The sequence below is a fragment of the Galeopterus variegatus genome, unplaced genomic scaffold (assembly GCF_000696425.1).
Source record: "Galeopterus variegatus unplaced genomic scaffold, G_variegatus-3.0.2 Scaffold10777, whole genome shotgun sequence".
Taxonomy (NCBI): Eukaryota; Metazoa; Chordata; class Mammalia; order Dermoptera; family Cynocephalidae; genus Galeopterus; species Galeopterus variegatus.
Window position 1 is genome coordinate 27,106 of NW_007736888.1, and position 25,851 is coordinate 52,956.

At 51.1% G+C, this 25,851-nt stretch overlaps 1 protein-coding gene across 1 annotated transcript in view; it reads right to left on the reverse strand.

Moving 5' to 3' along the window:
* The window catches only part of EFR3B (EFR3 homolog B (S. cerevisiae)), a 29,499-nt gene extending 11,881 nt beyond the window's left edge, over window positions 1–17,618 (reverse strand). The window contains exons 1-12 of the mRNA XM_008594428.1: window positions 17,502–17,618; window positions 12,774–12,923; window positions 11,216–11,350; window positions 10,611–10,689; window positions 9,736–9,871; window positions 9,337–9,498; window positions 8,450–8,561; window positions 8,027–8,078; window positions 5,952–6,124; window positions 5,340–5,415; window positions 1,284–1,445; window positions 84–95 (exon numbers count right to left, since the gene is read on the reverse strand). Of these exons, the coding sequence (XP_008592650.1) occupies window positions 84–95; window positions 1,284–1,445; window positions 5,340–5,415; window positions 5,952–6,124; window positions 8,027–8,078; window positions 8,450–8,561; window positions 9,337–9,498; window positions 9,736–9,871; window positions 10,611–10,689; window positions 11,216–11,350; window positions 12,774–12,923; window positions 17,502–17,542 (1,290 nt within the window). The 5' untranslated portion in view covers window positions 17,543–17,618. The remainder of the gene's footprint in view (window positions 1–83; window positions 96–1,283; window positions 1,446–5,339; window positions 5,416–5,951; window positions 6,125–8,026; window positions 8,079–8,449; window positions 8,562–9,336; window positions 9,499–9,735; window positions 9,872–10,610; window positions 10,690–11,215; window positions 11,351–12,773; window positions 12,924–17,501) is intronic.
* Between the last annotated feature and the right edge of the window lie 8,233 nt (window positions 17,619–25,851).

A 25,851-nucleotide genomic window follows, 5' to 3' on the forward strand; every position in this document is an offset into this window, starting at 1 on the left:
AGCTGGCTGATGAGGTTCAGGTACGCCGCGCCCAGTGCGTACAGGGCACAGCGGTTGTACACGGGCAAGTTCTCTTCATTGACCTGGGCCACATCCTGTAGCAACAGAGGAGTTTTTAATTGATAAACTACAGCAGGCCCCTGCCCTTCCCCCAGTCGCTCCCCAACCTTCTTTAGAGACGACTCACTTTTTCAGACTAAGCCTTTCTCAGCATTTGTCCCATAACTTTCTGGGGGACAGCATCATCCTCATTCATGCTGAAGGGATGGTCCCCAGAACAATCCATGGGCTGGGAGGCTTACAAACACTGAGTAGAGAGGCTGTGACCTCAGTCCCCACTGTGCAGTTGCAGCTTTAGTGACCTTTACTGTCTAAACCCTCACCATTAGTTCCAACACTAGCATGCAGTCTCCTTCGCTATAGCTGATTCTTGGAGGATTGGCTTGGCTTGCTAAGCTGGGTTTGTATGTTAAGCAGAGAAAGTGCAGGGAGTCACCAGCAGATTAGAACACAAAGGAATCCCAAATTCTACCTCTTCAGGGTAAATGGAACTAAGAAAATTGTAGCAGCTAGGCTGGCCCTGCACTGTCATGCAGGTGGCTTAAGACTTTCCATTGCTGAATTCCCAGACTTGCCACGATTCGGGAATGTGATGCCTGCCTGGCGTCAGGGCCCTGGGGACCCCGGCATCTGAGTCTGAAGGACCCATCCTTGGGAGTACACTTCCACTCAGGCAGACCCTGAAAGTCGCAGGCCCTATCTATTGCCACCCTGGCTGCTTACGAATCATGAAGGAAGCTTGTTACATATACAGGTCCCAGGCCTGGGAGACTCTGAGTCAACCAGTTCAAGGAATGTGTATTTTTAACAAGTAGTCAAGGCAATTCTAAAACACAGCTAAGTTTGAGAACCAGAGGATCTTTAGACAAACAAAACTGTTTTGTGATTGCTCGGGACTTATCAGCTCCCTCTTGGGAATCCCTGGAGTCTCCCTCAGATCCTGCAAGAGACTTGGAATACTAGGGGCAAAGGGGTGTTTCTGACTGACCTGTTCCCTGGGTCTCTTTTAGCTTGAGAATGGGCCTAAATCATAGATTAAGGCTTTGTTGGGGTTCCCCAAACAGGATCACGATTTGGAGGAATGGCTAGCCTCGAATGTGACATTCCCGAGCTCCAAAACAATTGCTAAGCAGTTGCTGCTCATTACTTTTATCAGCGCTTGGCCAAAACAGGCCCCTCCGCCTCCCCCCAGCCCCCATGTCCTTGCCCACACCAGGCCCCACCTGGACAGCCAGCACCAGGCGGATAAGGTCTACCACCACCTCCTCGTTGGCCAGCTCAATGCTGATGAGCGCCAGCAAGCCATAGAGCGCCTCGTAGTGTTTCTGCATATTCGTTTCCTCCTTACAGCTCAGGTAGATGTGTCTGTAGAGCTGCTGCGAGTGCTGGGGACAGTGGCAGGGGCAGGGGAAGGCCACGGTGGGGGAGGCGGGCACAGAAGGGGCAAGGAGAAGAGCAGGAAGGCCAGTCTGAGCAGGTGTACCCCACTTCCACCCTCAGGGAGGGATGCCTTTAAAGCACCCTCCAGTGGAAGTGAACACACATAGGGGTGCAGGTTTAGGGAAGGGTGGGCCCAGTAAAACCAGCAACAAAAGCTGCTGCCCAGATCCACTTGTAAGGACAGAGCAGTCAATGGCCCTGGACTGGCTCCCCTGGGGTGTTCCTGGCTCTGGCCTCAGTGATAATATCACAATGGGCTTGCCCCACAGAGGCGGCGCTAGTCCACCTGACCAAGCACATCCCAGAGGGAGGAGGCAGGCTCTGGGGGCTGGAAGGTGGGGGTCCACAGGCCTGGTCCGCCCAGGCTCGCTGTGACTTGAGGTTGCGCTTACCTTCTTCATGAAGACGGTGTCCTGTCGGGAGCACTTGTCTACTTTCAGCTTCAAGACAGAGATGTCACTGAGGGTACTGGGAGGGGACACCAGGTGCCTCTTAGCCCTTGTTGAGGCCAGCCCGAGCTCACGTGGTGCACTGGGCTTTATCCCCAACACTGTCAGTCAGTACCAAAGCCTCCCAGTGTTCCCCTGGCCCTGGTTCTTAGCCTAATGACCATTTTCTCCTAAGTTCTCAAGTTCCTTCCCTTTCTCTTAAACCTTGATCCTGATTCTTCTCTTCCTCCCCTTATTCCCCCAAATCCTCTCAGTCTCCCCTGATAACCCTGATCTCCCTCCTCCCCTTCACCTGAGAACTCCCTTTAGCACCTGCCCTTGATCTCCCTAATCTCCAGTCCACCTCTCTTTCCTCCCCTAGACACAAGTTCCCTTTGGTCTCTCCTTCCCTCGCTTGACCTCAGGGTCAAGGTTGGTGATCAACTCCCTGGAGGTCTCACCGAATAGCTAAATTGTCCTCCCATCTGGCTGTGAGGCTACTGGCTGAGAGGACAGGCCCTATTGGGAGTCTTCTGTCTCACCACAGGTCAACTGGAGGAGAGACCCCAAGTTCACCTGATGGTAGAGAACTTGTGGCGGTTGCCATGACGATCAATGAAACTGATGAGAATCTCTAGAACAAAGAGGCGGATTTCTGCATCTTCCATGAGGGCGGTAGAGAGAAGGCGGTCAAGGAAGTTGCTGGGTAGGGCTGACATCATGTTGTTGCACTGGAAACCTGTGGATACCTGCAAGGGAGCCCAGGACAGGTGTGCTTAGGAGCACTGGCCCTCCTGGATGCAGCGAGGAGATGGAGTAACAGCTGGCAGAAGCTGGGTCTAAAGTATCCATCCTCTCCAGACATCTCCCAACCCAGCTTCCCCTACCCTTCATCCCAGGCCCTGATGCCACAGGCAACTTTTCTGAACACTCCAACATCCACCTAGACAACCTGCTCTGCTCAGCTCAGCTTGGTAGACATGTGAGTGGATGGGGACAGTGTTCAGGGACATGAAGGTAATAAAAGCCAGCAAGGGCTATGCACTACAGGGAAGCAGGAGCCAGGGAACCTCTGCACCTAACTTTCCAGCCAATCAGGACACAACTGGTGACCACACAGCATGGGCACAATGCTTCACTGAGAGGATGGACAGTCATGAAGAACTAGACAGTGGCAGAACTTCCAGCTGGGCTGAAGAATCCGAACTCATGCATGTGGCAATAACCAAAGAGCACACACAGACAGCATTTGGTTACATCTCTTCTAGCATGGAGACATGGGGGCCTTCTGACTAAAGCCAGTTGGCAGCAATAGACACGTCACACATGACGCTGGCAGAGCACCTGAAAGCAGCAATGCATATTTACTGCTAAGCCCACATTGCAAAACAACACCTTCGATGAGTCACAGGGCCCTGATGACCTAGCACAGCCTGGGAGCATCGACAGTGAGCCTCGACATGGACTAAAGGGATGGGTATGAGTGTGTCCCACACTGTCACATTAACAAGCTGCTGGGTACAAATTAATGAGGGTAAACTCAGCAAACAAATGGCAGGAATATGTATAGTAAGGAGATAACTAGGTGTGAGGCAGAGTTAGAGCAAAAGCAAAAAACCACAGTGATGGGAGGGTGTGGGCTGGAGCAGAGGGAAGGGAGCAGGAGTGGAAGTGAGGCTCTGTCCACACTGGCATGGCTGGAGCAGAGGCAGGACAGTGGCTGAGAGGCGAGACGGGGAGTCTAGGGAGGGAAAGGGACTGGGGGCCTTCCAACTTTAGTCAGAGAAGCTCAATATCTAGACGCACGTCAGCTGGAAACTGAGATCTACTCTGAAATAAGGGGCAACACGTGGGGAAGAGCATTTCTAGAAAATTCTTCCTGTGGTTGTTTATAACAGGTGAGGTGGAGAGAAGAGAGACTATGAGAATAATCTGGTTGTGGATGCCCAGAGTTTAGAACAGGGCTGTGCATAAGGATTCTTGCAGAGCTTGGTTACAAGTACAGGTTCCAGGCCCTCATCAGGCTGGCTGCTTAAGATCTCTAGGGAATCTGTGTATTTTTACAAATTGGTCATGGGAATGGTGATTGAGAACAATGGATCCACACTCCAGTGACAGCTGCAAGGGTGTAAAGAAGAGGTGCAGTGTATAACACACTGATGAAGGGAAAGAAGGGGGCTGGGAGACTCAGGTAGGCACAAGTACCAAGGGGAAAAGANGTCAAGGCAATTCTAAAACACAGCTAAGTTTGAGAACCAGAGGATCTTTAGACAAACAAAATTGTTTTGTGATCGCTCGGGACTTATCAGCTCCCTCTTGGGAATCCCTGGAGTCTCCCTCAGATCCTGCAAGAGACTTGGAATACTATGGGCAAAGGGGTGTTTCTGACTGACCTGTTCCCTGGGTCTCCTTTAGCTTGAGAATGGGCCTAAATCATAGATTAAGGCTTTGTTGGGGTTCCCCAAACAGGATCACGATTTGGAGGAATGGCTAGCCTCGAATGTGACATTCCCGAGCTCCAAAACAATTGCTAAGAAGTTGCTGCTCATTACTTTTATCAGCGCTTGGCCAAAACAGGCCCCTCCGCCTCCCCCCAGCCCCGATGTCCTTGCCCACACCAGGCCCCACCTGGACAGCCAGCACCAGGCGGATAAGGTCTACCACCAGTTGCTGCTCAGTACTTTTATCAGCGCTTGGCCAAAACAGGCCCCTCCGCCTCCCCCCAGCCCCCATGTCCTTGCCCACACCAGGCCCCACCTGGACAGCCAGCACCAGGCGGATAAGGTCTACCACCACCTCCTCGTTGGCCAGCTCCATGCTGATGAGCGCCAGCAAGCCCACCTCCTCGTTGGCCAGCTCAATGCTGATGAGCGCCAGCAAGCCATAGAGCGCCTCGTAGTGTTTCTGCATATTCGTTTCCTCCTTACAGCTCAGGTAGATGTGTCTGTAGAGCTGCTGCGAGTGCTGGGGACAGTGGCAGGGGCAGGGGAAGGCCACGGTGGGGGAGGCGGGCACAGAAGGGGCAAGGAGAAGAGCAGGAAGGCCAGTCTGAGCAGGTGTACCCCACTTCCACCCTCAGGGAGGGATGCCTTTAAAGCACCCTCCAGTGGAAGTGAACACACATAGGGGTGCAGGTTTAGGGAAGGGTGGGCCCAGTAAAACCAGCAACAAAAGCTGCTGCCCAGATCCACTTGTAAGGACAGAGCAGTCAATGGCCCTGGACTGGCTCCCCTGGGGTGTTCCTGGCTCTGGCCTCAGTGATAATATCACAATGGGCTTGCCCCACAGAGGCGGCGCTAGTCCACCTGACCAAGCACATCCCAGAGGGAGGAGGCAGGCTCTGGGGGCTGGAAGGTGGGGGTCCACAGGCCTGGTCCGCCCAGGCTCGCTGTGACTTGAGGTTGCGCTTACCTTCTTCATGAAGACGGTGTCCTGTCGGGAGCACTTGTCTACTTTCAGCTTCAAGACAGAGATGTCACTGAGGGTACTGGGAGGGGACACCAGGTGCCTCTTAGCCCTTGTTGAGGCCAGCCCGAGCTCACGTGGTGCACTGGGCTTTATCCCCAACACTGTCAGTCAGTACCAAAGCCTCCCAGTGTTCCCCTGGCCCTGGTTCTTAGCCTAATGACCATTTTCTCCTAAGTTCTCAAGTTCCTTCCCTTTCTCTTAAACCTTGATCCTGATTCTTCTCTTCCTCCCCTTATTCCCCCAAATCCTCTCAGTCTCCCCTGATAACCCTGATCTCCCTCCTCCCCTTCACCTGAGAACTCCCTTTAGCACCTGCCCTTGATCTCCCTAATCTCCAGTCCACCTCTCTTTCCTCCCCTAGACACAAGTTCCCTTTGGTCTCTCCTTCCCTCGCTTGACCTCAGGGTCAAGGTTGGTGATCAACTCCCTGGAGGTCTCACCGAATAGCTAAATTGTCCTCCCATCTGGCTGTGAGGCTACTGGCTGAGAGGACAGGCCCTATTGGGAGTCTTCTGTCTCACCACAGGTCAACTGGAGGAGAGACCCCAAGTTCACCTGATGGTAGAGAACTTGTGGCGGTTGCCATGACGATCAATGAAACTGATGAGAATCTCTAGAACAAAGAGGCGGATTTCTGCATCTTCCATGAGGGCGGTAGAGAGAAGGCGGTCAAGGAAGTTGCTGGGTAGGGCTGACATCATGTTGTTGCACTGGAAACCTGTGGATACCTGCAAGGGAGCCCAGGACAGGTGTGCTTAGGAGCACTGGCCCTCCTGGATGCAGCGAGGAGATGGAGTAACAGCTGGCAGAAGCTGGGTCTAAAGTATCCATCCTCTCCAGACATCTCCCAACCCAGCTTCCCCTACCCTTCATCCCAGGCCCTGATGCCACAGGCAACTTTTCTGAACACTCCAACATCCACCTAGACAACCTGCTCTGCTCAGCTCAGCTTGGTAGACATGTGAGTGGATGGGGACAGTGTTCAGGGACATGAAGGTAATAAAAGCCAGCAAGGGCTATGCACTACAGGGAAGCAGGAGCCAGGGAACCTCTGCACCTAACTTTCCAGCCAATCAGGACACAACTGGTGACCACACAGCATGGGCACAATGCTTCACTGAGAGGATGGACAGTCATGAAGAACTAGACAGTGGCAGAACTTCCAGCTGGGCTGAAGAATCCGAACTCATGCATGTGGCAATAACCAAAGAGCACACACAGACAGCATTTGGTTACATCTCTTCTAGCATGGAGACATGGGGGCCTTCTGACTAAAGCCAGTTGGCAGCAATAGACACGTCACACATGACGCTGGCAGAGCACCTGAAAGCAGCAATGCATATTTACTGCTAAGCCCACATTGCAAAACAACACCTTCGATGAGTCACAGGGCCCTGATGACCTAGCACAGCCTGGGAGCATCGACAGTGAGCCTCGACATGGACTAAAGGGATGGGTATGAGTGTGTCCCACACTGTCACATTAACAAGCTGCTGGGTACAAATTAATGAGGGTAAACTCAGCAAACAAATGGCAGGAATATGTATAGTAAGGAGATAACTAGGTGTGAGGCAGAGTTAGAGCAAAAGCAAAAAACCACAGTGATGGGAGGGTGTGGGCTGGAGCAGAGGGAAGGGAGCAGGAGTGGAAGTGAGGCTCTGTCCACACTGGCATGGCTGGAGCAGAGGCAGGACAGTGGCTGAGAGGCGAGACGGGGAGTCTAGGGAGGGAAAGGGACTGGGGGCCTTCCAACTTTAGTCAGAGAAGCTCAATATCTAGACGCACGTCAGCTGGAAACTGAGATCTACTCTGAAATAAGGGGCAACACGTGGGGAAGAGCATTTCTAGAAAATTCTTCCTGTGGTTGTTTATAACAGGTGAGGTGGAGAGAAGAGAGACTATGAGAATAATCTGGTTGTGGATGCCCAGAGTTTAGAACAGGGCTGTGCATAAGGATTCTTGCAGAGCTTGGTTACAAGTACAGGTTCCAGGCCCTCATCAGGCTGGCTGCTTAAGATCTCTAGGGAATCTGTGTATTTTTACAAATTGGTCATGGGAATGGTGATTGAGAACAATGGATCCACACTCCAGTGACAGCTGCAAGGGTATAAAGAAGAGGTGCACTGATGAAGGGAAAGAAGGGGGCTGGGAGACTCAGGTAGGCACAAGTACCAAGGGGAAAAGTAAAGAAGAGGTGCAGTGTATAACACACTGATGAAGGGAAAGAAGGGGGCTGGGAGACTCAGGTAGGCACAAGTACCAAGGGGAAAAGAGGAGAAACTGAGGGGAAAGGGACCTGGGGAGGGTACCTGGAGGGGAGAACGCAGGAACCAGTAGATTCCATCTCAAGACAGATAATGTTTGAGTGACAAGGCTTCAGTGGCCAGTAAGGATCCTTTGTGAAAATGAGAAGCAGGTGCCCCACCTGCTCTGGATGACCCAACTCTGCGGGTGCCCAGCCTGGCTAGTGAGTAGGACACAGGCTGGATTTTGGCCCCACTCGCCCTTTTGGCTGGGCATGTTTGTGCAGTATGCAACCTGCAACCTGTACGTGGTGGCCTTCTCTTGGTCCCTTGGAAGGAGTTGCCTCCTGCAGAGGCAGAGTAGGAGTGGGGACAGGAGAGGCTTACCTGAAGGAGGGATTTTAGCAGCATGATCTGGGTCAGCCGGTTCCTGTTTTCCCTGTAGGCCAGAGACACAAACACTCCCCAGGATGGTGATATAGGCAGAGATCCCACACTCGCCTGCTCAGTTCTCCTTTTGATTTGCTCCCCATGAGGCTTATCTTATGGGGTTACGCAGGACAGGGACTTCCAGATGCAGGAACCAAGCCAGGGAATTAATGGCTTCCCCCAGGGTGCGGGGTGGTTCTTGCTGGGACAGCCTGAGAAACTTGTGGGATCCAAAGACCCCACTAAAGGCTGCTGAGGGATTTGGGAATAAACGTAGAGAAGAGAGGGCAGAGCCAAGAAAGATGGATAAAGGAGAGGGCAGAAAACATGGGAAGGGGAAACTGGCAGGAATGGAGGCTGGGAGAGGCGTGGTGCACTCACCCTGTCCTCCCCGTCTCCATGGGGTGATGCAGGGAAGGCAGCGGGACCTTGCTCATGATGAAGAGGATCACCTCGGAGCGCTGGTAAGTGGGCAACGTGCTGGCAAAGGAGCCTGCAGGGGAGAGATGGCAGGGAGGATGAGCCCAGGTCAGGCCAGCAGCTGCCATGGTCCCTCCTGGCTCAGCCTTTCAGCGGAACAAACTCCTGCAGAGAGTGGGGACTGCTGCTTTCCAGAGCCCATTCAGACCCAGAGAGAGAAGCTGCCCGGAACCATCTGGGTGTGGAAGGGGAGGCACTGGATGACTCCATGGGGCTCTTCCAGGCTCTGGTCCCCTCACTTCACATGACCGAGGCTGTGGCTAAGGTCTGCACTGCTTGGCGGGAAGAGGGTGGGGCCCCCTTCCCAGGCTGGCCTGCTGGGGCCCTGGGGCAGGCCATGCCTCCACCAACCCCACGTGAGCCTCCTCTGCCTGCCCTGCCTGCTTCTCAGAGCTGAGAGGAGCTCAGATGGCACCAGGACAGGCAGGCTCTGCAAGTGGGGCACCCCTGACACCCTTGGGAGGTGGCTTTAAAAAAAGGTCTCCAAACCCAGGTGCACATACATTTCCTCCATGGCCACCTCCCTTTCTTCTTTTCCCCCTTATCCTTCCTCAGTCCCCACCTACCCTCCAATCACCCAAACCCGGAGGCACAAGGCAGGCCTGATGGGGACTGCAGCACAGGATGAGCCGGGCTTGATCGTGAGTCCCGGCTGAGCACCCACCGGGAGGGCTTTGTGCTCTCACTCAGGCCCAGACACGACACGATCGGGTGTCTGACAGCCAGGCGACACCCTGGACAGGCCCTCGTGGGGCGCGGCCCCGCCCTGCCATGCCCGCTGGACCCACCTATGGTCTTGATGACTGCCTCCTGGAACATGCGTTCCTCATGCTCCTTGATGATCTTGGTGCCCAGGCTGACGGCCCCGTCGTAGCTCCCGGTCAGGGCGTAGTCGATGCTGAGCCGCAGCTGTCTCAGCAGAGTGTTGAACATCTCCAGCACCGTGGGCCCTGAGTGCAGCGGGTGGCAGCGCCGACGGCCAGGGCTGGCATCCCGCCCCCACGCTCCACTGCCCACCCCAGCCAGGGGCTTCCTCTCCCCAGCTGACATCTCCCCCAGAGGAAGAGCAACTCCACACCTCCCTACCAGCCCTTGCCTTTTTCTGGAAGGGGAGGCAGCCCTGCAAAGGCAACTGTTGGTCTACAGGGGGTCTCCAGGCCTCAATCCCCTGCTCAGCGCCCTCTTACCGACAGAGCCGGTGGCAGCGATGACGGCAGCTTCCGACAAGACCTCCACGATGCCCGCGCGCACTGTCGCTGCACTGCGACTGTTGGCGTCCAGGTGGCTCAGGAGCTGCTGGATAACCAGGTGGGAGTGCTGCGGCTGGGGGGAGGAAGACGTGCTGGTCCCCAGATAGCGACCCCCACCTGGCCTCTGAGCCCTCTTTCTGCTGGGACCCAGAGGCCAGGGGCAGACTAAAGTGATGTCCCAAGGCAGGTAGGACCACAGGTGGCACCGATGCCCCTTTCCCTTTCCTAGTGCCCTCCTCCCTTGGTCCAACAAGGGCAGAATCAAATCCCAGTGAAGACCTGGGTTTCCACATTTTTCCTGGGCCTTTTTACTTCAAATGGGTCAAAAGTCCATTTTAAAATGTTGTCTTCTTTTCCACTTTTCCCTGGCCCCAGGTCTTATTGGCAAGGGCCAGAGAGCCACATGGTTCAGTCTAGTGCTACTCAAAGGGTGGCCCATGGTGCCAGTTCAAGATCTGTTTGATACTGATTTATATGGAGATAAGTACAGAAATGGAGAATAAGTGTTTAGTAAACAATTTGACAATGCCCAGCAGCCAAGGGTGTGATCTGTGGGCTTGTATTTTGCTTGAGTCTTTCATTTAATTTTTCTAGGAATTCTTTTTAATTGTAGTTTATAAAAGTATTGGTCTGGGATGTACTGGTTCTAATATAATGAAACTGGTCCTTCTCCAGAGCTAGCTTAAGCAGCACTGGTTTAGACTGCTAGGGGCTTAGGAGAAGTCACAGAGGACAACTGGCTTTCTACTTTAGTGCACTGTCCTGCTCCCAGAGGTGCCGGGGGACAAGATGGACCAGGGGAGCCACCGTACCTGAATTGAGTACATGATGATTTTAAAGCAACGGATGGCGAACACCTTGGGTTCCCAAAGAGAATGGTTATCCAGATGGCTGTGCGGAAGAAAAGATGGGGAAATGAGTACAAAACTCGAAGTGACATTATGTAGGAGAGACGTGCTTGGAGGGAGGGTGACACCTCCCAAGAGCCCCTCACACAGCTCCCAGGTAAGTGAGGTGTAGGTGAGAGAAGGGAATCACGAGGGACCTTGGGGCAGTCCCAGCCCGAGTTGGAGGGAGGCCCAGGGCTCTGTAGCCGTGGACATGTGGGATGAAGCCAGGCACCTTCATTCAGCTTCGGGTGTCCTCCTGCCAACTCTTCTTCCCCAAACTGCACTTGGCCACTGTGGGGTAGCCTTTGCAGTGGGGAACACAGGCACAGAGAAGGGACTGCCTTGGCCACGGCACCACACTGTCATCTCTCTTTCCCTTCTCCTCAAGTCAGCAAGAAGATGCCGGGGACTTAAATATTCCAGGCTGAAGGCTGGGGTGTGTGTGGGTGTGGCTGTGGGGGGTATTCCCACGAGGACAGGTTTGGTGGGGGGCACCCACATGGGGACGGGGGCTTGGGGGTACTCACATGAGGACAGGCTTGATGGCGTTTTTGATGTTGCCGAAGGCAGCCCGGCCCAGCAGCTCCCGAAGGCACCTCTCGGCCAGCTCTGCTGGGTTCTCCTTTTCCTTCTCTGGCGCTTGGAGGGGTGAGGGAGACCGGCTGTAGAAGCACAGACCGCACAGGTAAAGGATGGAATGGCAAGTTGGGACCACGGTTTGTGCAGCCCTGGGTTTCTGTACTTGATCCATGCAAATGGTGATGATGGGATGAGCAGGAATTTGATAAAGGCTGCACTAGGCAACAGGGAAGACGTCATGGCTGTCAAACTAAATGGGGTAGAGAAGCCCAGAGTGCAGGGTGACTGGGAGAGAAGGGATGAAGTTCCCCTTCTAGAAATCCTTAAAGATAGTCCTGATGTGCCTCTGTGGGAAGGATGCTATGAGCACGAGGGGCCTGATGAGGCACAGAACATGGGTGTCTCGAAACGCTAGGGCTTCAGAAGGAAAAAGGGATGGGGTATGAAGAGAGGGATGAGAGGCAGACAGAAAAGGGAGAGAAAGCAAAAAAAAAAAAAAAAGCAGAGAAAGGAGAGAGAGGAAAGAGAGGGAGGGGAAAGGAAAGGCACAGTGGTTGGTTCAGGTGTGACTTGGTGGTACCCCAGCCACAGGGGGGCGGACCCAGAGCTGGACAGGACAAGGAGCCCCAGGGCTCCTGGCTGAGACCCCTGGAGACCACAGCGGGAGCTTGTCAGTGAGCTGCTGTTCCAGGAATGGCCACCAGAGGGCACACGTTCTCCCCCTGCCAGTCCAGCAGCTGAGGCTCAGCTGACAGAAAGTGAGAAACCCCGTGTCTTTAGCCAGCATTGTGCACAGACAGCCCAGGCGGCATAGCAACATGAAACTTTCCCTCTGTCCCATTTCACAGAGGGGAACAGTGAGGGGCAGGGATGGGAATGGGTCCCATGTGTAGGGGCTCCAGGACTAAAACCCAGTATCTGCAACCCTTGTGGAGCGGCTGCTGACTGGTCAAGCACGCATGTTTTAAGGACCTGAAATAGCATCAGGAAGTGAGGGAGGAAGGAAGGGTGAGGGGCAGGGATGGGAATGGGTCCCATGTGTAGGGGCTCCAGGACTAAAACCCAGTATCTGCAACCCTTGTGGAGCGGCTGCTGATTGGTCAAGCACGCATGTTTTAAGGACCTGAAATAGCATCAGGAAGTGAGGGAGGAAGGAAGGTCAGGAGGGAAAGTCCTCAGTAATTGGAACCATGAAAGGCATTTAAAAACCTCCTTGGCCTGCTGCTTCCACAGAGCCCAGGGTAACTGACTCTGGGTTTTTGTGTTCTTGCCAACACCATTACTGTCCTTCCTCCATTAACAAAGATGTTAAGGGGTACAGTGGGCTGGCAGAAAGCCAGATCCAAGGCTTCTAGGGAGCCAGCAGAACAAGCCACAAAGCCATGATCCCTGGCTTTGTAGCTGGGTTTTACCGAGCAGCCTAAGCCATGTGGTTCCCAAGTAGCCTGGCAGGCAGCCTCAGAGGACCGGACATGTCTGCTGTCTGAGCCCCACCCTGCCCCTTACCTCTCTGCCTCCTCGACGTGCTGCAGATTGAAAAGCAGCGATGGCACGATCTTGTCCATGTGCTGCGGGTCCCAGATATTGGCCTGCAGTTCATCATTCACCGTCTTCCTCACCACCCCTTGCAGGCCTTTGATGCCTGACATTCGGATTCTGTAAGGAAAAGGGCGAAAAGGGACCATGAAGTCCTCAAGCCCTGAGAAGTGCAGCTTCTGTGGCAAGGAAAGGAGCCGAGTTCAGGGTTAGGGATATATTTGTCCATGAAAAGGCAGGATGGAGACCATCTGGTACTTTTCTCGTGACATGACCTCTTGGCTGGTTGGCTTCCTGTGCTGGTGGACGTGAGCCCAGGAAGCCATGTCTTCTGGCCTATCTCAGAGACTCCCAGACCACCCTTACCCTTATACCACCCAGGCTCCATCCCTGGGGTGCTGGCTGCTCCAGCTCCCCCTCTTTAGAAAGCAGCTGGGTTTGTTCCAGCTTGTGCCCAAGATATAAGAGCTCTAAGTGCTGCCAAGAACTGGCAGAATCCAGGACTATGAGCAATTTACAGGGGTGGGGGAGACAGATCTGGAGGAAGACGCACAGAGCTGCAGGCTCTCTGGGCACAAAAGGGTTTTGGCTGGGGTTAAGCGGGCTGAGAAACCAGAGGGGAAACTGAGTAACAGCACAGAGGAAGCCCCTTCCACACACCCCCCATTCCCTGCTGTGCTGACCTAGGGTCAGCATGGCCCGGTGGGAGGGAGCCCTCTTTACCGGCCATTTATTCAGCCTGGAGTTCCCTTTTTTTTTTCTTTTTCTATCAAAGTTTTTTTCTGATTATAAAATAATACATGCAAATTATAGAAAAGTATAGAGGAGAGAAGATTTACTCCTACCATCACCACTCAAAGATAACCATTATTGGTGTTTTGGTGTCTTTCCTTTCTTCTGCACACAATATATAACAGAATTAAGAGCCCATTACATATTTAATTTATATTGGCTTCTTTCCCACATAGCCTTCTGTTAAAGCTTTTTCCTATATCATTAACTCTTCATAAACATGTTGAATGGTTGCATGATACACATCATAAGAACTTTCTAAACTAGTCCCCTAGTGGTCATTTAAGTTGTTTTCAAATTTTTTCTATTTTAATAGTGCTATGATGGACATATAATATTTTGCTATGTTTCAAGTCATTGCTGTAAGTGGAATCGCTGAATCAAAAGGTAAGAAGGTGAAAAGCTCCCAATATTGCTAAATTATTCCTCGCCCCCACCCCGTGCACAAGCTGCAGGAGAACGCCATTCTCGGTGTTCCTGCAGCAGCCTTGGGGATCTCGTTTTAAACATCTGTTCTAATTTCATGGCTCAGAAAAACCCTCACATCTTGTAGCTATTTCAATTTGCATCCTTTTGATGATAATTGGAGTTGAGCAGTTTTTCGAAATGTTTAGTTGCCAGTTGTAGTTTCAGCTTCAGTTTTAAGTGGGGTTACCAGGGTGCTACCCTGGGTGACCGCCAAGGGAAGGGGGTGGCAGGGGCCTAACAGCACCTGGATACACTGGCCCAGGACCTGTTAGGGCTGCTGGCAATGGGCAAGGATTCCCTGCAGGAACACTTGGTCACTTGGACCCTGACCCCATTCAAGGCTCTGAGCCAAAGGCTGTCCAGACTTAAGAATGCACTAACTAGAATACTATTCCACTTACCACTCTTGGCTCCAGGTTAAAAGGCACTCCCTAATGCACAATCGAAACACACCCCACACATGCTGGACTCATTTGTCCCAACCAGGGGAGCCTGGCTGGCAAGAAACCAGGCTTCGGTGGAAAAATTTCTACCAGGGTTTCCTTATGTGTGAATGTGAATTAATTTTTCTTCTCCTTTCTAACTGCCTTGCACCCCTTCAGCCTCCCCAGAATCCCTTCCGCATATGTACACGTTTCATTCCATGGCACCCAGAGCTGGCCGACCCTCTCAGCGCGAGCTCAGGAGGATCAGGCCTGGGGGAGAGGAAACTTCCTACCACTCCTTTTAATGGGCTCCATGGAGATCTAGCTGTGTACAAGGGCCCTGCGAAGTCTCTGAACCCCAGGGGAGTTCGGGCAACACTGCTGTGCCGGGCCTGAGGGATCACACAGCACACGCACGTGCTCACCCCCCACTTCCACTCTTGAGACTCACGGGTGTTCTCAGACAACTGCGGCATTCAGAGGCGTTCTGTGGGTTCTACAGCAAAGTGAGGCTGCGGGACGGGAGCCTAGCACACCTGCCACCGCCCTGGACTCTGAGAAGGCTGAGAATGAACAGCAGGGAGAGATCTCAGGGAAAAGGGGCACAGGGAGGTCATGGAGCAGGGAGGCAAAAAGAAGAGGAAGGGAGAAGACCGAGGCCAGGAAATCCTCCCTCACCCACAGGCCTTCCTGTCTTGGGTGATAAGTGCCAGTCTGTGGGTGCTACTGGCACTGCCTGGTGGCTGGGGCAAACCTCAGCTACTTTCCTCCTGGTGGTCAGGGAACTCCTGGCGCTGCTGGAACCCAGGGCTGCCCGTGTCGCACACTGTGGGTAGGGTGTGCATGTGGTGGTATAAGGAACGTCCCCTCTGTTCCCCCTCCAGACACCTGGGCGCTGCCTGGGTGGTCAGCACTTGTTCCAGCCACACCTGGTCACAGACCTACACCTTCCCCAACACCTGCTTCTGGACAACCCCTGACTGCTCCAGCCCCTTCTGCCTCTTCATAGCCATTCTGGAGAGGGGAGTTACTCAGGAAGCCAATACTGGGAGAGGACGCGGGGCTGCTTCCTCCTGCACCCCCTGCTGGCTTGATCACAGGCAGCCCATGCCTGCTTCAAGAGGTCTTGGGGCTGCAGAGGCTCGCACCCTGGCATCGGGGGTCACCAGGACCTGCCCAGGAGTCGTTCCATTGTCGGGAAGCTTTGGAACCAGCAGGCTGGGGGATGCAGGGGTTCACTTCCTGTTCCTCCAACCCAGACCCTCGGCTGTTGTTAGGGGACATGCCCGGTTCCTTGACCCTGCTGTTCAGCACAAGGTGGCTCCTGTGACTCCTCTGAGGTGCTGATGTGATGAAAGAAGAGGGTGAGTTCTGGAACCAGCCAATGGGGAACTGATCTACTTTGGGTGTGCCAGCCACATGGCGACTTCAGTCCCCAGCCGCCTCCTCCTGTAGATTCCATTGGTGTAGACAGCTTAGCCTTCTGCCTTCTTTAACATTTTCTCTAGTTTCCTACAGCCTTCCTCAGCTGATAACACACTCTGTAGGCAGAGACCTACTTCTGATTCTTTTGCACTATGTAGTTCCAAGCACAGAGCCTGGCACAAAACACCTATTCACCAATTCATCACTCTGGGTGCTGTGCTTTATGTATCTGTGTCAGCATGCATTCATTTAAATTTCTTTCTCAATTTTATCTGAGAGATTTTACTTGTGTTGATGGGTATATTTCAGCGAGTGAAGTATTTTTATAAATTTGAGTATGTGTATGTAAAAGCGTATTCTGTAATTCCAGGTGTTTATTTGAAAGCCTTCATTTGGTCAGTCATTCACTCAAGTACCTATAGAGTACCTACTGCCCTTCAGGCAGCACGTGGGATGCATGGATGGGCAAAATGATTCCTGCCGTCCTAGAACCTACATTCTAGTGGGAAGAGACCATGAATAAGAAACACAGCAAGCCAATTATGACACACGGTAATGGGATGAGCATATGGGAAAGAAAAATGGAGCAGGGTGAGGGTGAAGGGTGAGTGTGCAGGACATTAAGGGACAGGCTTTGCTGATGAGGGGACCTTTGAGCAAAGGCTTGGGGAGGGCAGCAGGGAGCTGTGTGGAGCTGTGGAGGAAGCCCTCCTGGCCCAGGCACAGATTGTGCAAAAGCCCTGGGGCAGGAGTGTCCCTGGAGTGTCGGAGGCTGCCAGGAGGCCTGCTGGCCGGAGGGGAGTGTGAGCAGGAGGGGAGTGGAGGTCATGAGGAAGGCAGCGGCATCAGCCCGTGTGAGGACTGTGCCCTTTATTGGTGGGTGAGACTCTGATGGATAATGGTGAGTGGTGAGTTTCTGGAGCATATAAACGCACGGACTTCTGAACAAAAGAGTGTATGGAGGAGGGCGTGGGTTCTGTCGCTGGCTCTCAAATTCAGCTCAAAGGACCATTATGTCTAGCCCTGTTTTCTGGCCCAAGAGGCTTTTCCTGTACAAAACACGTGCTGGGAGCCCAGCGCTACCCTCTGACCACCTGCGTCCAGCCAGTGCTCTTTCCTCCCCAGCAACAGCAGAAAAGAAGTAAACACCACAGAAAGCAGATATAAACGCACGGACTTCTGAACAAAAGAGTGTATGGAGGAGGGCGTGGGTTCTGTCGCTGGCTCTCAAATTCAGCTCAAAGGGCCATTATGTCTAGCCCTGTTTTCTGGCCCAAGAGGCTTTTCCTGTACAAAACACGTGCTGGGAGCCCAGCGCTACCCTCTGACCACCTGCATCCAGCCAGTGCTCTTTCCTCCCCAGCAACAGCAGAAAAGAAGTAAACACCACAGAAAGCAAACACGTGCTGGGAGCCCAGCGCTACCCTCTGACCACCTGCGTCCAGCCAGTGCTCTTTCCTCCCCAGCAACAGCAGAAAAGAAGTAAACACCACAGAAAGCAGCGACGTGGCCCCGGTTGGAAGTTCTATGAGACCCAGCGATGCTTCTGTTGTAAGCCCGGCAGGCCCCCTGGCCTTCCCCTACTCACTTCGTCTTGATTTCCAAGTCATCGTGGCTCGAGTGGCACATTTCACTGAATCGGGACACAAAGAAGTCATAGCTCCGATGATAGGATGGGGTGTCCTCCTCGATGTTGGCAAACTTCACAAACTATCAGGGAGGAAACAGAAATACACAGGAGAGGTGACCTGCTGTGCTCCTCACTTCTGAGTGTCCCCAGGTCCCCAGCCACAGCAAAGCCACAGGAACCACACATCGGGGCCCAGCTCTGGTCTGCCTCCCACAGCACACTCAGGAGATCTGAGCTCCCATCTTTAAAAGAAAGATCTGCTCATCTTTCCTGTCTACACAAGAAGACTGGAAACCATGGCCCTTCTCAGGCCTTCCCTGCTGGGAGGAACAGAGGTCGGAGGAGAAGGGGAAAGGAAGGGGCTGACACAGGCACCTGCTCTCACTCCTCATCCAGCGCCGCACAAACACACGCGGCTGAAAGGCTGCTAGAGATACAGTAATAGTGACACTGAGCCAAAGCCCTGTCAGATCGCGCAGCACCACCCTAGAATGAATTCTGGGCCACAAGAATAAGTCTGAAATTTGATTTAAAAATCTAGTTATATTTTGTTAAAAATTTGAGTAAATTTTGCAAGTTTTCCATTTCAGTTCAGTAAGTCTTGATCAGCATTCTCGGCTGTTAGATTCCTTCTGCCGTGGGTGTGCTGCACATGTGCGGCTCTAAACAGGGACTTCAGCTGAGTCCTACAGAGAAGCAAGGATCACAGACGAAATGGAGTTAAATTACCAAAAACGTAACATAGTTCTCATAGGTTGTTTTGTAGAATGTTATAAATTTAGTACCCCAAACGACTCTAAAAAGATTAGATTTATATTAAGTATGTTCTCCATTATTCTGCCTTGTATTGTTATTTTATTTTGACGAACATTTGTTGGTTTAAAAAAGATATACTATTCTTCCTAAAAGTATCTAGTTAGTGTACTCTCATAATATTCAGTGTGGTTGTCCATCTATGTCCGTACTTAACTATTTAAAAGTTGCTAACTTTTTCTGGATGAAAATTAGCAGCTTCCACAGGCATCATTAATTCTTATTCTTATTCTGGCATCCCTGGATGGGCATGAACCAACATCATTAATTATTATAGTGTTCTTGCAATAATAAATATAAAGTTATTTTCTGCCGACTGATAGAATCTCAACATATGAAGCAGATAAGGAGATCTTCCCTTCCAAGCTTCATCAAAAATGCTTATAGACATATATACATATATATATTTGGGAGTGAAAGTCCTGATATTAGCAATAAATCCACAAGACGTTGCTTGCATTATTGGCATGGTGACACAGAAGAGGCATGGTGGCAATCACCAGGTCGTTGATTATGCACACATTCAGGAGTTCCAGAAACGAGGCTAGCGTTGGCCTTTGGCTGGTGGCCTTCCTAAGCCCCCAAGGCCATAATGCAGATGGGCTGACACCAAGGCTGAAACAAGCCTTGGCTGAAGCTAAATTTGGGTGCATCACTGCTCATAACCACTGACTGGATGTTCCCAGGTTACGCTCCTCACAGCTGAAGGCTGGACTTGTCGGGGTGCCCGTCCACTCACAGGGGACATGCAGCTAGAGAGGGTTCTCACCGCGGATCTACCTCTTAACTGGGGGTGTGACCTTCGGGTGGGACATTTAACTTCTTTATATGTTCTGGTTTTCCCATGTATAAAATAAGCAGCCTGGTCTTCACTAAGGTTCCTTTATTTGAAGGTTTTAAAAATTTATACTGTGTCTACTTCAAATATGATGAGGCAGCTTAAAATAAGACTACCTGTGTGTGCAGGAGTGCGCCTATTTTAGAATAATTAAAACAAGACTGACAAAAAAGAGGCCAGTAATAAAGAGGGAGGCCGGTCAAACAAAGACCTTGTCCATTCATGTGGTGACTTGTAGCCTCAAGTGTATGGCAGGAGAATGAATGACCAAACTCGATGTTCACTGGTGCAGGAGTTTGTGGACTAACAGGTATGACCCTATTAAAGTTCATACAATGTCAGGTACTATCCTAAGTATTTTACATACATCATCTCTTTCATTTCTAAAAGGACCCTAAGTTAGAGATTGTTCTCATTTTATGGACAAAGAGACAGAGACCCACAAAAGTTGGGCAACTTGCCCAGGGCCCTGCACTAGGCCCCAGGCCCCTCACACTGCACCTCCCCGGCAGCCTCCCCCAGCAGGAGCGCCGCCCCGAAAACCTCTTGGGTTTCTTCCTGCAGCTTTATTGAGGCATAACTGACAAATAAAAATTGCACACATTTATACACTCAAGGTGTACAACTTGCTGTTTTACGTCCACACGGTGAAGTAATCACACAATCAAGCTAATTAACATACCCATCATCTCACACAGTTACACCATTTCCTTCTTTCCCTTCCTTCCTTCCTTTTTTTTTGTGGTGAGAACATTTAGGATAGCCGAGATGTGAAAACAAACTAAATGTCCGACGACAGATGAACGGATAATGAAAATGTGGTGCGTATATATATATACACATATGCACACACACACACACAGCACATTTATATAAATGTACGTGTATATAGACACATATACTGCGTATGTCACATATGCCACAGATGAAGGGGTGGCCAATGATGACCTCCGTATGGTTTTGTTAAGACGGTGGGGATAGGTAGGGCGGGACCAGAGGAGTGAAGACTCTGGTTTTCAGACACTACCACACGGCAGTCAGTGGGGCTTGTTAGCCACACAGATGTCTGCCACCAGCCCCTGACACACTAAGTCATTCTTGGAGAATTTACCTTTTCACCAGGTCCCCGGGGATCTCCGATGCATGGCCGAGGCCCACGCTTGCCCGGTGCAGGCAGGATCGCTGACTGGCAGCTAGCTTTCCCTCTTGCACCCCCCCATTTCTGATCTCGGTGGAATTGTGACATCAAGCCCCCTTCACATTCAATTTGACTCTCCTCTTCCTCAAAGTGCCAGGAGCCACAGCAGGACTGACAGCCAGCCCGGACGGCCAGAGCGGCTGTTCATGTCCAGTGTCTGTCCTGTTATCTGTGCTGTCCGGGCTGTTAAATATTTTGACTATTACCCTCTGGCAGAATTGAGATGAAAATTCTTTCTTTTTTTTTTTAGTTGAAAATTCCGTGACAACCACTGAGGTAACGCGGGTGGAAGGCGTGCGTGGGAACTCCTTTTCTAAAGCCGTCGATGGCCTCATTCTACACAGGGCCAGCAGTTCCTCCTGCATCGGTGCCAACCAGGCCAGCCACAGCTGCTGACCCCATGGAAAACTCTCACTCTTTCCTCCTGGGACCCTATGCGACCCTGGGTTTTTGTTCTTCTGTGCTCTTTTTCTCCAGAAACTTAGTTTTGAGTCTTCTCTGCAAATTTTGACTCTGACCTTATGGTTCTTCTATTTAAGTAGAAAGTGCTCCCCTCCATCTGCTGGAGCCACAGTCAGACTCTTGTCATCTGTGTGACTGTGTAATTTCTCAGTCCCTGTTCCTTCATCTGTAAAATGGGGATCCTAGGACTGACATCATATGGTGATCACCAGGATTAAATGAGGCAACGTATGCAAAGTGACCAAGGTGTGCTCAGGAAACAGCCCCAGAGCAATCATGGTGACAGTGGTCATTTGTGGTCAACTCCATTAGCAACTCTGGGCTCAGCTCAGATGCACTGTGACTCTTGTCCTTTTCATGGTGCCTACACGGGCCCAGCCAGGAGCTCAGATGGGTGGCATGGACTGTGGCAGGCAAAACACCTCCAATGTGACGCCAGGGGGTGTGGAGAGAAGAGATGAGTTACAGCCAACCCCCACCCCCACCATGAACTGGTACCCAAGGGTGGGAATGGGAGTGGGGGCAGAGAGCAGGGGGAATTGAAAGATAACAACCAAGGCCCTTGAAGCACCATTCTGGGACTGGAGGTCACATACTGCAATAGGGTGGGACAGAGCCCAGCACCAAGGGGTGAGGGGCAGGGGGCTTAGGAAGAGAGCTCCAGCAGTCATTGCTGCAAAACCAAAAAGAAATTGCTGGACATAAGTTCTCTTTCAAACGTGCATATCACCCCGCCAAGAACATGAATAGATGAGAGAAGACTCAGAAAAGCTGAGCTCCTAGAATAACAGGAACTATGTGAATTTAAAGCATATTACTAGTAATGTTTTTATTCTAATAGGCCTAAACTTTTTCTGGTCCCTACAGGATTCAGCACCACATATCATTGAAGAGCAGTGTTTGCCAGAGCAAGGTACAAACACATTCTAAATACCACTTAAAAAGCGCCCAGGATGCCATTCATTGTGCTCTCATCCTAGTTAATTAGAAAGACAAATTTCAAATACGGTTGTAGTAAAGCTTGTTTGCTTTAACCCATGCTTTGTTCTGTTGGAAGGCTTCAAAATATTCAAAAGGCACCAAAAAGCTTGAGTCCTTGAAGAAGCTATTCACAGACACAGTTTTCAACAGGAATGGCCACACCAGGCCCAGTTAACACCTATATTCTAAGTAATAACAATGTTAAGTATTTCTATGGCACTTGGTACTGACACACCTGTGCTAGTTTCCCTGTGGCTGTGTTATCTCTGCCTCCATCTTCACAACATCTCCTCTGTGTGTCAAATCTCTCTCTGCCTCTCTCTTATAAGATGCTGGTGACTGCATTTATGTCCACCTGGACAATACAGAATACTTTCCCAATCACAAGACCCTTAATTTAATCACATCTACAAAGTCCTTGTTTCCATATAAGGTAATAATCACAAGTTCCGGGGTTTGGGATGTAGACATCTTTTGGGGTACCATTTTTCAGCCTACCAGCAATATCCATGATCTGATATAATTTTCTGCAAATTAGTGAATTTAGCAGGACATATATTGCTTCCATTGCAGAGATGCGGAAACCAAAGCTTTACTGAGCAAGTGAACTATTTCAGGTCAACCAGCTAGCAACAGGTAGAGCTGAGCTTCAAACTTGGGAATTCTGATACTGGGGCCCATGCTCTTTGCCCTTTAAATTTTATTTTTGTTTTTTGTTTGTTATGCTTTGGCGGCTGGCCAGTACAGGGATTGAACCCTGGATCTTGGTGTTATCAGCACCCCACTGTCACCCTTTAAATTTTAATGTGCATCAGAACTACCTGGGGAGCTTGTTAAAAATGCAGATTTCTGAGCTACCCCAGGCCTACTGAACAGACTCGCTGCGGGGAGGGCTTAGGTCTCTGCATTCTTAAGAACTACCCCCCCCACACACCCTAGAGATTCTGGGGCAGGGGATCTACAGGCCCCATGTCCTCTGTGCCAGGGTAAGCTGGACCAGCAGTTACTGAAATGTTCCCAGGCAGGCTCTGAGGAAAAAAAAACCTTAGCAATACCTTGGGAAAACCTAGGGAAGTGTGTCCTTGATAATGGAGGTCAGTCAAGTTGGATAGATGGATGGCCACCTCCTTTGATGGAGAAAACTGGGATGGTTTGAGGCTGAACCAAGGGTTGGATGGGTGACCCTACCATGGCTCTATCTCTGGAAGACACTGTCCTCCACCGTGGGGCCCAGGACTGCCTGGGAGGCTGCACCTTGAGGCTCAGGCTGTTCACCATTCCATTCCCATGTTCTGCCAGGACTTTTGCTCTGTTATGGGGTCTAGCAAGGCTTATTTAATGCTAGTCCTGAACCTCCCACACAGAGGGTATGTGCCCTATTTATAACATTATGGGCGACAACAGGCTATCTCATAAAATAAGACCTTTTTGGCACCAGGATCTCTGAGCATCCTTAGGAACCTTGGTTTGTAGCTTGATAGAAGGAGCTTCCCTTCCCTGAGTCTGAAAGTAGGAAAGCACCACCCAGTTAGACAGCCTGGTGTGTCCCTGCGGGGGCAGCTCCCAGAGGGCCTACACCACACTGCTCCTGAATCTTCCAGGCCTGACATGAGGGGGCAAACTGGAAAGATTGGTGATCTTGATTTAGAGGGCATAATAGGGGTGCTTCATGGGGCCCCTGGTGAAGGAACCATACCCACTGTGGAAGTCTACCTGGAAAATGTGCCAAAACCTAGCTGAGATGGGATTGGGACTCTTGGGTTTTACAGTGAACAGGTCTTTATCCCTCTTATAAGAGGCAGTATAGTGTTATGATTATGAGAAGGGGTTTGGAGCCAGATGAAATATTTGAACCCCAACTCCTCCACTTCATAGTAGCGTGATCTGGGACAAGTTATTTAAGCTCCCTGTGTCTCAGTTGCTCCATCTGTAAAATGGGGGCCATCCAAGTACCTGCCTTGTAGGCTTGGTGATACCAGGGCTCTGTCAACCCTGCCTATCACACTTAACAGGGGCTTCCTCATTTCTCCCCCAGTGCATTTCTGGCTTGCTGTCAACATGCCATGAGTTTTCACTGGGCCCATTTGCCTGTGTGACTGGTCACTGTGTTTTTAATTTAAATACATGAGACAGCAGGAACTTCCTGTGTGCTTCACCTCTGCCGTTGCTACTTCATACCTTACAAATGGCCTTTACTAAAATGATAGCTGCCTAGTGCATGAGATTGTGAAGGAATGTTGTTTTTGTTTTGTTTTACTTTTTTAAGATATGGGGATGATGAGGAAGGTCTCCATAGCAACAAACTGAAGATTCTGAACATGTGACATTTCAAAGGCCACGGGCACTTCTACGGCGACCCTTTCAAGATCAAAGTTTCAGCTCTTTATACACAACAAATGGTGCCAAGCTTGCTGAAGCAGATCCACCCTCCAGCACAGGCAGGCAGGAGCCCCAGTTGTGTGAAAGCTGAGGGTTACTAAGGGCCTGGGTCGATAAAGACAAAGCAAGCTCCAAATACTGACATGGCAAGAACAGCTCTCCACTAGTCTGGCAAACGGAAGCTGAGCTGGTTGCCCTCACTTTAGCACTAGCCAAGTGTCTCCAAAGAAAAGTTCGCCTTTCTCTCTTGTATGGAAGGACATTCTGAGCCAGACAACCTTCTACCGTCAACAACAGAACTACAGTTAAAAATACTGGGCACTGAGAGACCCCAACTCTCTTGTGGCTCAGGGACTGCTGGCCTTTTTACTGCGTTTGCTCATGCAAGGCGACATGGGAACTACTTCTTTGCTTCACTAAGATGAATCCTCACTAGAAAGCAGATCTGACAAACCACCTGGTTTTGACATCAACACTCTCTGCCCCGTGTTTAACGCTCCCCACTGGACTTGTTGATAGTGACTCTTGGAGCAGTTTTCACTACAGCCAAATAAACAGTCCCATTGTAACTTGATCATGTCCCGTGAACCTCCTGACTTCCAGCCAAGGCACAGTAATTCCCTAGACCCAGGACATGCTCTCCTGTCTACTCACATTTCGCTGTCCCTCCTTCCAGATTCTTTGCAAAACTGGCTGTGGTTCTAAGAATTCCTGGGAAAGTCTCATCCTTGCTGCCTCCCAGGGCCTGCTCTCAGGAAGCACGGACCTAGGGATGCCCCAACTGCCTCTGCTCTAAGACCCCGTCCTTAGCTGGTGCTGAGCTCCCAACCCAGTTGCTTCACGCCTTGCAGTTCTCATCTCACCTGACCTTATGGAACCCACCTCTAGCAGTGCTGAATTCTAGACCAGTGTGGGAGATTGGAGCATTTCTAGCCTATTGATAGTTAAAGCCACAACCGTTGATTAAATTGTCCAGGGGGAGCACATAGAGTGAGAAGAGGGTAGAGTACTGAGCCTTGGAGACCACAGACATTTCAGAGCATGTGGAAGAGGAAATCACGGAAGGAAGCTATATAGTTTCCTGTGGCTGCTGTAACACATTACCACAATTTAGTGGCTTAAAACAACACAAATTTATTATCTCACAGTTCTGGAGCTCAGGAGTCTGAAGTGGGTCTGCAGGGTTACATTCCTTCTGGAGACTCCAGGGGAGCATCCATTTCCTTGCCTTTTCCAGCTTCCAGAAGCTGCCTACATCTCTGGCTCATGGCCCCCTTCCTCCATCTTCAAGGCCAGCAATATGACATCTTCAGATCTCTTTCTCTCTGTCCCTCTGTTTCCATCATCACATCACCTTCTGTCTGACTCTGATTCTCCTGTATCTCTCTTACAATGACCCTTGGGATTACAGCAGGCCCCCCTGGATAATCCAGGATAATCTCCCCATCTCAAGATCCTTAACTTGATCTCTTCTGCAAAGTCCCTTTTGTCATATACGATAGCATTCATAGGTTCTAGGGACTAGGAAATAGATAACCTTGGTGGGGGTTGGGGGTGGAGTGGGAGGCATTATTCAACCTACTATAGAAACTAAGAAGGATGAGCCAGGGGGAGGAGCTGGGATGGCAAGGCCACAA